General features: G+C 45.0%; 1 protein-coding gene across 1 annotated transcript; it reads right to left on the bottom strand.

Moving 5' to 3' along the window:
• Positions 1-351: 351 nt before the first annotated feature.
• Positions 352-6,511, bottom strand: LOC147112400 (cyclic GMP-AMP synthase-like). The gene is made up of 4 exons (XM_085996629.1): positions 5,776-6,511; positions 4,539-4,808; positions 3,789-3,888; positions 352-2,449 (listed from the first exon to the last, which is right to left on the bottom strand). Exons 1-4 carry the CDS (start codon positions 5,966-5,968, stop codon positions 2,071-2,073), a joined length of 942 nt encoding a protein of 313 aa, XP_085852755.1. The 5' UTR covers positions 5,969-6,511; the 3' UTR covers positions 352-2,070.
• Between the last annotated feature and the right edge of the window lie 5,059 nt (positions 6,512-11,570).

Here is an 11,570-nt window from a genome sequence, read left to right as displayed (position 1 = left end):
CATCACAAAAGAAGCCTTTAATTTTCCTTATCTGTGGGAATACATTAGTATTGCATTTATTTAACTTTTGTGCCAGCATCCGATCTCATGGGCCTGGCAAGGTAGGAGGGCAAGCTGTGATGGCACGGTGTGACGCACAAGGTGTAAAGGCACTGTGTGACTGTCATGGTGTAATGGCACTGTGTGATGGCACAAGGCATGATGGGACAAGGTGTGACAGGCATGGCATGACCCGCATGGTTGTTCATTTTCGCTCTCGAGGTGGAATGGTTTGTTATTGCAATATTGCACCAGTAACTGATACAAAGTCAAAGTAAATAAGTTTTCATTTTTTCATCACCAGTAATTTACATATACACTTTAAGGTTCCCCTTTAATACATTTTATTTAAACAATTGAGAAAGTTAAAATCACAAGTTTATGTAAAGTAAACAATATTTCTCCTTAGAACTATAACAAAGTGCTAAGAGTTGTCACAGAGTGATGCATCGAATCGTTCTTTGTTTTTATATTATAAACTACAGAACCAAAGGAATGACATAAAAAGCATAATTTCGTGAATCCACTCATAATAAAATTAATCTATCTTTCCTCTTCCAGATACCAATTGGAGCACTGTACTTTTCCTGGTTTTATTTTACTTGAGACTGTAAAACTAACACTCAGTCCAATAAACAGACAGGAGGAGATCCTTTTATACAGTACATGGAGGGGGGTTGGGAAAGAGAGTTCAGAAACTTGCTTCTCAGCCACCTTGCGGCAGAGCCTGTAACTACATCATGACAGTGACAAAATAAATCGGAAATGTTGATAGGAAAGCATGATGAAAACCGGACAACCAGAAGCAAGGTTTGTGGGCAGGAAGTGTGTTCTCTACACGATTTTTAACAGCATATTAGTCAAATGTCCCATGACATTACACAGAGGAAGTCCAGACCAAGTGTGGTCTTCAGGTGGAATGTGGCTCAGGGGCAGGTGATAATTATGTCAGTGCTTGTACAATGTAATCCAGTACCCATTCTGTCCTTACTTTTATATATTTCCTTTATAATATCCTATGTCCACATTTATGATGGAAACTGCCTACGTAAACTAGTGTCACTGTAATGACACCCTCCCACCAGTGGTGGCACTGCAGCAAATGTGGGCATAATGGGAAACGCTAACAAAGTGTGAGCGGGCCTAAGGTTTAATAGAATTACATAGAAATTACAGCACAAACAAAATATTAAATACAGATAGATTTAACCAAGTTCCTGCTCTTCTAATAATCTCCCTGAGGTTCCTACTGCACAATTGTGCTTGAATGCATTTATCTTTGTATGACGTTCAATAGTTTGAACACGGTTTGACCCCAATAAATCACGCAGTGTTTGCTCCCAAGAGCAGGATTTTAGTGTTTGATCCAGATCAGTTCAAAATATATTGCATAAACCTATCAGGTTCTCATTTGATAGAACCATAGAATCTTACAGCACAGAAGGAGGCCATTCGGCCCATCGTGTCTGTGCCGGTTCTTTCCTCAGTCCTGTAAATTTCTCCTTTTCAAGTATTTATTCAATTCTCTTTTGAATGTTACTATTGAATCTGCTTCCACCACCTTTTCAGGAAGTGCATTCCAGATCATAACTCGCTGAGTAAAAAACATTCTCCCCCGTCTCCCCCCTGGTTCTTTTGCCAATTATCTTAAATCTTTGTCCTCTGGTTACTGATCCTCCTGCCAGTGGAAACAGCTTCTCCCTATCTACGTTATTAAAACCCCTCATATTTTTGAAAACCTCTATTAAATCTCCCCATAATCTTCTCTGCTCTAAATAGAACAATCCCAGTTTCTCCAGTCTCTCCACATAACTGAAGTCCCTCATCCCTGGTACCATTCTAGTAAATCTTCTCTGCAGCCTCTCCAAGGTATTGACATCCTTCCTGAAATTCTCCAGCTGAGGCCTAACCAGTGTTTTATAAAGGTTTAGCATAACTTTCTTGCTTTTGTACTCTATTTATAAAGCCTAGGATCCTGGATGTTTTTTAAAAAAAAAGCCTTCTCAACTTCTCCTGCCACCTATATTTATCTCAAGCTGAATCGCATGTGACTGTTGTGCCGTTAGATGGACCTATGAAGATTGGAAAGCCTTTGTTTCTTTCACTTTCAATCAGGCGCAGCAGCTCATCTCTGCTTTTTAAATCAAATAAACGTGAGTTGAAGAGATTGTAGGAGGGGACAAAGAAATGAGGAAGGTTCAATCTCTGAAGGTGATCAATGAAGTTGTCCAAGAGCTGGAGAAAGCAGATACCAAGGTTTTCAAAGGACCACATTTCATCTTTGGGTCTTTTGACACATGCGTGGAGCAGAGTTGTTTTTGCGTGGTACGAGCAGACACTTGATAGTTTGCGAGGATTCTTCTCCTTCAGTTTTTGAATGAGGTTTTTCAAAAGCTTCAGACAGGATTTCCTATAAAAATTAGAGCAGTTTTCAGTCTACATTTTTTTTTGTGCTAACTTTCTGCCATCTTCCCTGACTCACAGGGGCAATGGTTCCACAAGTGCCAACCGCCCTCTCGCACCTCACCCAACCTGCCATTCTTCATGGATCAGCCTAGACAGTTAGTACCAGCAGGTCACCCAACCATGTGGCAGGACAAAGCCGAGTCCCACCATGCCCACGTCTGCACTCACTGCAGCAGGAGTATTGGATAGTAACCTGAGATGGCAATCCTGGCTGTTTTACTCCTCGCCAGCCCAGAGCCCAATTATAGCATCCCATTGTTGCTCTAACACACATCAACTAATTCAGGGAAATCAAATGTGGAACCTATTGGTCCGTGTGGCTCAGTACTTTAGATGGCATGGTAGGTGAATGCAGAGTTTGGCCTTGAGTCTTATGGACCACTCTGTACCAAGTTAGCTGATGTCAGCAGGCGCAGTAACCTAGAGAGAGCAAAATCACCCTGAAATCCCGCTTCTCATCACTACCAATGACCTATGTACGTATGTGTTCAAGTTGAAGAAGTAGAGGATCAGGCTTGGCTATTGTATTCCCACGGTGAAGAGCCTGCCGGCACTCATCATCAAAATGCGTGTGGGCATGGTAGGTCTGAAACTGTACCACTGTCGAGTCAGTGCCGCTACAACAACAACTTGCATTTATATAGCGCCTTTAGCGTAGTAAAACTTCCCAAGGTGCTTCACAGGAGCGTTATCAAACAAAATTTGACACCAAGCCATACAAGAAGGTATTAGGACAGGTGACCAAAAGAGGTAGGTTTTAAGGAGCGTCTTAAAAGGAGGAAAGAGAGGTAGAGAGGCGGAGAGTTTTAGGGAGGGAATTCCAGAGTTTAGGGCCTAGGCAGCTGAAGGCACGGCCGCCAATGGTGGAGCGATTAAAATCGGGGATGCGCAAAGGGCCAGAATTGGAGCTCTACAAAGAACATTACAGCTTGGAGCCAATGCTACAAATGCATGCTCCCAGTGTGGAGCCTCACCCAAGACACTCACTCCCCACTCTTCCCTGATCTGCCCTCCTGGTTGTGCATTAGGAGCATGAATTCGGAAAACTTGCCCTCGAGTGTTTGCGAGTATAACTGTCTCCACCCCGTGAAAGCCCTGCAGACAAACCTCAAATGTGTTTAATGAGGTCTCTGTTAACAGCAGACAGAGGAATTCATGCGGATTTGCAAAGCACCTTAGCTACTAGCATCACCAGCCTCGTATCACTTGGTACAGAGAGAGAAAATAAGTAGATGGGAGCAGACAGAAGTTTACACAGTACAGCAATAGGCAAGGAATCTAACCTGCAGCATTTAGGTGATCCACTCTCACAGCAGGTCTTTAAGCTGCCATGGTTCAGGAGCATCTTCTTCTCAATGTGTGAGAATGAAATCCGCCACATTTCTGTAATGATTAAAACATAGTTAAAAGTTCAGGTTCAGATCAGAGTTATTAGCTGTGCTGCTCGCACTCTCCCTGTCCCACCATTCATTTCCCTGTAGTCTGCTGTTGTAGGCTCCAGTATAAGGATTTGTGTAGCCGGATACTGCTTGGATAGAGCTCTAGGCCTTGGCAACTCCTGCTGTGCTTATGGAATGAGGTGTAATAACTTCCTCCTAGAATATTCTTGCAAAAGACATCTCCAGATCCACAACTCCTATGTAACTCCTATGTTTTGACTGGTCTTGCTGAGAACACTTGTGGTGTGACCTTCCATGGGACTTCCCCCACTAACTTTGGCAGAAGTTCAGTGGAAACCCCGTTTACGTACCTAACTGAGTTTCTGGTCAAGTTATGGGAGAAGATCTGAGGAAAATCACCCCTTAAACTCTTAACCATCTGGCACTTTTTGTAGATATAAATACAGAAAATGGCCTGTTGTGTATATGGAGGGTTTGTCCTGTTGTGTATATGGAGGGTTTGTCCTGTTGTGTATATGGAGGGTTTGTCCTGTTGTGTATATGGAGGGTTTGTCCTATTGTGTATATGGAAGGTTTTTCTGTATCTCCTGTTACCGTTTAGTTTAAAATGAGACAGGTGTAACAGGTAAATACCTTTGTGTGATTGAGTTCGGGTTCCTTGTGTCGCATCAAGTGGCTGCTTTGGCACGAGGTAAAAAGGTTCATTTCTGAACTCCCTCCTGACCTTCTTTCCCAACCAGTCTTCAATCTTCAGACCATCGTTGGTGCTACTTGGCCAGCTCTGTGAGTGAACCTCCAGAGCTAAAACCATGTCCAGCGAGATCAGCAGATGGTCCTCCTCCTCGATCTGAAGGGTCACAGCGGGACATCCTGGCTTTTTCCTTTCCACTTTTATATGGTATCCTGTCAAAAATGCGTTTCAAAGCAGTACATTTTCTAACTATGGGGTGCTGTAAATAATGATAACTGTCCTGGATCACATAATCTCAGAGTGAAGGAGCCAGGCCATTAACATGAAACACATTTACTGGCATTCAAAGTTTCTCTTCCACAATGAATTGCTAGTGGTCATCGAGTGGAACCCAAACCAGAGGTGGTGACTGTCAGTGGCTGTGGTCAGCTCCCTGTCCCATTAGGAAGACTTAGAGGAGCATAGGAACAGGAAGAGGCCATTCAGTCCCTTGAGCCTGTTCCGCCATCCAATTAGATCATGGCTGATCTGCACCTCAACTTCATTTACCTGCCTCCGATGCATATCCCTCGATACCCTTACCCAACAAAAATCTATCAAACTCAGTCTTGAAAATTTCAATTGATCCCAAGCAGCTACAGCCTTTTTTGGGAGAGAGTTCCAGATTTCCACTACCCCTTGTGTGAGTCCAGTGTGTGTGACACAGAAGTGGTTAAAATTAAAACCAGTAGACCAGGCCTGGTGCAGTACTAAGCCATACAGGAAGAAGGTCCCAGGCACAGGCCTGTGCCGAGTTAGCAGATCCCAGCCAGGGTGGTAGAGCAGGCACTACAATGTGTTCCCGAGCCTGGGAAGAGAAAAGTCAGCAAGGTCTCCCACTTGCGACTGGTATCCAGTGATTGCCACCGCCCCCGCTCCCACCCTCCTCCCGCCAACAGCACATGTCAGGTAAGTACAGGATTAGTCTCTGCTCTGATGCTGCCCAATAATGAATCGCCTGCCAACAGCCATCATTTAAGCTCTTGGATGAAGTGCCAAGGAGGACTCTCATCACGAGCCTTCAGAAGGGAATAGGAAGTGGCCAAATTTAGTGCAGAAACGCATTGATCCAATTAATGTGCAGAAGTTGCACTGCACTGGAGCAAGGTATAAATGATACGAACATAACTCCATACCAACCTGACAGTGATTTTGCTGCTTGCTTTATGAGTTTCCTGAGGTGACAAAGCATTTGTTCAGCTGACAGCATTCCATCGCAAACAAATTGATCCAAAGGGTTGGCACCTGGATTTCGCTTAAATGCCACTTGGTAGAAAGCACCTTCAGAATCCACCTCCATAAACTCGATCCTTTTAACAGGGACGGTGATCATGATATCAAATTCATTTGGTTCCGAAATCTGCAGAGACCAGAATAAAATGCTGAAGTGAAGCTGATCGCATCACAAGTTGATTGTCTCCCTGAATAGTCACCTTTCACTCCACTGGCCTCCGCATTTAACAGATCATCTTCTGCCATTTCTACCGCCTCCAACATGATCCCATCAACAAACACATCTTCCCGTCCCCTCTTCACTTTTGGAAGGGGTCGGCTATTTAGGGCTGAGATGAGGAGAAATTTCTTTACTCAGAGGCTTGTGAATCTTTGGATTTGTCAACCCCAGAGAGCTGTGGTTGCGCAGTCGTTGAGTATATTCAAGACTGAGATCGATAGATTTTTGGAACCTTGGGATATGGGGATAGTGCAGGAAAGTGGAGTTGAGGTAGAAGTTCAGCCATGATCTTATTGAATGGCGGCGCAGGATGAGACAGGGAGGGAGGGGAGGGACAGACAGGGGGACACCAATCGTTGCCACAGCGCCTTTTTGTCATTCCCTCTGAACAGCCCTCTCCACCACTCTGTTTTTGTCTCCCCTCTGTTTATCTCTGTCCCTGTCTCTCCCTCTCCATCCCGGTCACACTCTCTCTCCCTCCCTGTCTCCCCCTCCCTCCCTGTCTCTCTCCCCCTCCCTCCCTGTCTCTCTCTCTCTCCCCCCTCCCTCCCTCTCTCCCCCTCCCTCCCTCCCTCTCTCCCTCCCTCCCTCTCTCTCTCCCCCTCCCTCCCTGTCTCTCTCTCTCCCCCTTCCCTCCCTGTCTCTCTCTCTCCCCCTTCCTCCCTGTCTCTCTCTCTCTCCCTCCCTGTCTCTCTCTCTCCCTCCCTGTCTCTCTCTCTCCCCCTCCCTCCGTCTCTCTCCCCCTCCCTCCCGGTCTCTCTCTCCCCCTCCCTCCCTGTCTCTCTCTCCCCCTCCCTCCCTGTCTCTCTCTCTCCCCCTTCCCTCCCTGTCTCTCTCGCTCCCCCTTCCCTCCCTGTCTCTCTCTCTCCCCCTTCCTCCCTGTCTCTCTCTCTCCCCCTCCCTCCCTCTCTCTCCCCCTCCCTCCCTGTCTCTCTCTCTCCCCCTCCCTCCCTGTCTCTCTCTCTCCCCCTTCCCTCCCTGTCTCTCTCTCTCCCCCTTCCTCCCTGTCTCTCTCTCCCTCCCTCCCTGTCTCTCTCTCTCCCCCTCCCTCCGTCTCTCTCCCCCTCCCTCCGTCTCTCTCTCCCCCTCCTGTCTCCCTCTCTCCCCCTCCTGTCTCTCTCTCACCCCCTCCCTCCGTCGCTCTCTCTCCACCCTCCCTCTCTCTCCACCTCCCTCCCTGTCTCCTTCTCCCTCCCTTTCTCCTTCTCCCGCCCTCTCTCCCTCCCCCTCCCCGACTCTCTCTCCCCCTCCCTCCGTCTCTCTCTCCCCCTCCCTCCCCGTCTCGCTCTCGCTCCCCCATCTGTCTCTCTCGCTCCCCCCCTCCGTCTCTCTCTCTCTCCCTCCCACTCCCTGTCTCCCTCTCTCTCAATTCAATTCAAATCGCTTTATTGGCATAAGGTACATCTTATGTTGCCAAAGCATCAAAATACATTTATGGTTGAACACATAAATGCAGATCTATTCATACAGTGTATAAACAGATATATCCCTGAGTGTATAAATATACATTCGTATAATTTATATATACTTTTTTCTTAGGTTTACTGGTTGTCCCTCTGTTTATGGCAAGCTGTAACATAGTGTGCCGCTAGTGTTACACAGTTTATATCTTCCCCTAGTAGGTATGGGAGTTTTTGGTCGTCATTCAAATTTCTGAATTCAGGGCATATTTGTGAGAATTTTTGGTAGAAATTCTCCCTGATGCCCTGATATTTTCCACAAGCTGTGAGGAAGTGCATCTCTGTCTCCACCACTCCCTGACTGCAGTGAGAGCATATCCTGTCCTCTCTTGGCAGCCGGGTCTGCCTGTGTCTGCCTTTTTCGATCGCCAGGCTATGTTCACTAAGTCTGTACCTTGTCAAGGTTTTTCTCAGTTTGCTATCCTTTACCATGGTCAGGTAATCAGCCATGTTGTATTGTCTGTTTAGGGCCAAGTAGCAATTGAGTTTGCTTTGGGTTTTTGTTGTTTCTGCCCAATATGACAGGTATTTTTCCTTTTGCTTAGTGACAATTGTGTTGGGTCGAATTCTCTGTGCTACGATGTCACTGTCCTGGGGCTGGTTATTGTTAGTAGTGTTAGTGGTTGCTTCACTGAGTCCCAGGACTAGTTGACTGAGGGTGTTCTTCTTTATGGTCCTCTCTTGGCATTTCAAGGCTTCGTAATGATAGCAGTGGGGGTTGCTCATTTTTAGGTGTTTCCAAAATTTGGTGGCTCTTTTTTGGATAGTAATTATTAGTGGATATTGGCCTAGTTCTGCCCTGCATGCATTGTTTACGGTTTTCCTTTGAGTCCGGAGGATACTTTTACAGAATTCTGCATGTAGGATCTCAATTGGGTGTTTGTCCCATTTTGCAAATTCTTGTTGTGTTAGCGGTCCCCACACCTCACTGCCATAGAGTGCAATTGGTTCAATTACTGATTTGAAAATTTTGAGCCAAATGCTAATTGGGATTTCTATTTGGATTGATCTTTTAATGGCATAGAAAGCCCTTCGAGCTTTCTCTTTCAGTTCATTCACAGCCAGTTTGAAATTTCCCGTAGAGCTGATTTTTATGCCCAAGTATGTGTAGTTAGTGGTTTGTTCGATTTTAGTTGTTCCTAGTGTGAGATTTATTTTGGGTCCCTGATGTCTGGATCTTTGCTGGAACACGAGGACCTTGGTTTTTTGAGGGTTTATTGTCAGGGCCCAGGTCTGACAGAACGACTCCAGCAGATCCAGGTTCTGCTGTAGACCCTCCTTAGTTGGTGACAGCAGAACCAGGTCGTCTGCATAGAGGAGGAATTTAACCTTGGATTCATATAGGGTGAGGCCGGGTGCTGTAGATTGTTCAAGTAGTTTTGCCAATTCATTTATGTAAATATTAAAGAGTGTCGGTGAGATTGGCGAGCCCTACGTCACCCCCCCGCCCCTGTGGGAAGTATTTTGTTTGTTTGTCTCCAATTTTAACTGCACATTTGTTGTTTGTATACATTGATTCAATTACATCATATGTTTTTCCCCCTACCCCGCTTTCGATAAGTTTCAGGAATAGACCGTCGTGCCAGATGGAATCGAAAGCCTTCTGGAAATCTATAAAGCATGCGTAGATTTTGCTTTTGTTTTGATGAACGTGTTTGTCAATTAGGGTCTGTAGGGTGAAGATATGATCTGATGTTCTATAGTTTGGCAGGAATCCAATTTGGCTTTTACTCAAGACATTGTGCTCCTCAAGGAAGTTTATAAGTCTTTTGTTTATGATACTACAGAAAACCTTCCCCAGGTTACTGTTTACACAGATGCCTCGATAGTTATTTGGGTCAACTTTATCCCCACTTTTGTATATGGGCGTTATGAGTCCTTTGTTCCAGATATTTGAAGAGTTTCAGTATAGCCAATTTCATTTTATCGTCCGTGTGTTTAATCATCTCGCTTAGGATGCCGTCTGCACCGCAAGCTTTTCCTGGTCGCAGGTCCAGGACCTTGAGTTTTTCAATTAGCTCTTTTTCAGATATTATGGAGTCTATCGGGTTTTGGTTATCTTTTATGGCAAATTCTAGCTTTGCCAGTTTTTCGCATATTTGGTATTGCTCTGGGCTTAGTGTGTTTTTCTGGTATAATTTTTCAAAATGGTTTTCCCATGTGTCTCCGTTTTGAATGGCCAATTCGTCGTGTTGTTTTTTGTGTAATGTATTCCAATTGGAATCAATGGATTCCTCAAGGGAGATGAGTGTATTCTTAATATACTGCTCTTTTTTGGTTCTGAGTGTGTTTTTGTATTGTGTTAGTGCCTGACAATAAGTAAGGCGTAATTCCTCATTTTCTGGTTGTCTGTGTTTTTGGTTTGATATTTTTCTGAGTTTTTTCCTCATGTTCTGGCAATCGGAGTCAAACCATTTTTCGTAGTTTTTTGTTTTGGGTTTGTTCTTTCGAACTTTCAAGTTTGACATTGATGCCAAATTATCAAAAATATTATTTAGGTTATTCACTGCCCGGTTTACGCCTTCTTTATTGTGTGTGTATGTATTTTCCAGAAAGGTGTCCAAGAGAGCTTGAGTTGTTTGGTTGCTAATTGCTTTCTGGTATTTTTCCGTGCTGTTTTTGGCCCATCTGTAAGATTTTTTAATGTTGTACAGTTTACTGGGTTGTGTTTCTGTGTTGGTTGTTTCTGTCCTTTCAAGATATGCAGTAATTTGACTGTGGTCTGACAGTGTTGTTTGTGGTTTGACTGTGAATGTTCTGAAAGAGGATGGGTCTAGATCTGTAATCATATAGTCTACGGTGCTGAAGCCAAGAGGTGAGCAATAGGTGGATCTTCCTAAGAAGTCTCCCAATAACCTACCATTGACAAAGTACAGACCCAGGCTTTGACAGAGCTGCAGGAGCTGTTTTCCGTTAGCACTTGTCTGTTTGTCGCAGTGGATGGGAAGGGAGATCAAAGTGGTTATTCCCAAATATGTAATTATTCCCGTGATTATTGGTGAAGTCTGGTTCTTCTCCCGTTCTTGAGTTGAGGTCCCCACATATCAACACATTTCCCTGGGCCTGGAATTGGATAATCTCCCTCTCTATGTTGGAGAAGGTGTCCTCTTTGAAGTACGGGGATTCTGTCGGGGGGATATAGAGTGTGCAAATGAAAACATCTTTCATGCTAGAGATGATGCCCCTCTTAATTTTGAGCCATAAGTGGTTTTCGCCCTTTTCCACAAATTCAATGCAACTCCTAAGCTCTGCTTGAATCCAAATCAGTATGCCTCCAGATTCTCTGCCCTGGGTTACTCCTGGCAGTTTATTGGAGGGGACCACCAGCTCTGTGTACCCAATGGGACAGCCAGTGTGCCCTTCTCCTCTACACCAGGTTTCCTGTAAAAAAAGATAATATCTAGATCTTTAATCTCATCTAGGAACTCTGGGGTCACACTCTTCATGCCAAGCATAGAAGAGCGTAGACCTTGGATATTCCAGGTTGAGATATATAAGGATTTCATGCTAAAATTGATCTTTTACTGTGATGGGTTAGAATATAATAAATAGTAATATGTGTTTGTCGTGTCTAAATGGGGAAAAAAGAACATTTCAATTGTCTATAAATGCTGAGGATAATTGGTTACAACTTTTTCTAACAACTAGTCCTTATTTTTTTCTGGTCCATAAGGCAGGAGTGGATGCTGCTGATCGCCTGCATTATGTCTCTTAGTGGATTGTCTCTGCTTATGGTATTGCGTACGCTCTGAGCACCTCTCCCTCTGCCTGGCTGGGGGTGGTCCTGTTCCCCTGTAGTACATGAGTGGTGCAGGTCCGACATTGTTGTTGTGCGTGGGGATCCTCTCTGGTCCCGGTTGGTGTGGTGATGGTCTCTGTAGTAGTCCTGGTCTGTATCCCGTTGGTCTTTGATCGGGGGGGGGGTCTTTTTGGGATCTGGGTGTGGACCCGGTTAAAAGCGACGTCCTTCAGGTCCTTCGCAAAGACCGACATTCAGTTCCTGTGGATATGGACTTTGTCGT

The sequence above is a fragment of the Somniosus microcephalus genome, chromosome 9 (genome assembly GCF_052327205.1).
Source record: "Somniosus microcephalus isolate GS21.2 chromosome 9, FLI_Smic_1.0, whole genome shotgun sequence".
Lineage (NCBI taxonomy): Eukaryota > Metazoa > Chordata > Chondrichthyes > Squaliformes > Somniosidae > Somniosus > Somniosus microcephalus.
The sequence above is the reverse complement of the archived record's forward strand: the minus strand, read 5'-3'. Positions and strand labels throughout refer to the sequence as shown.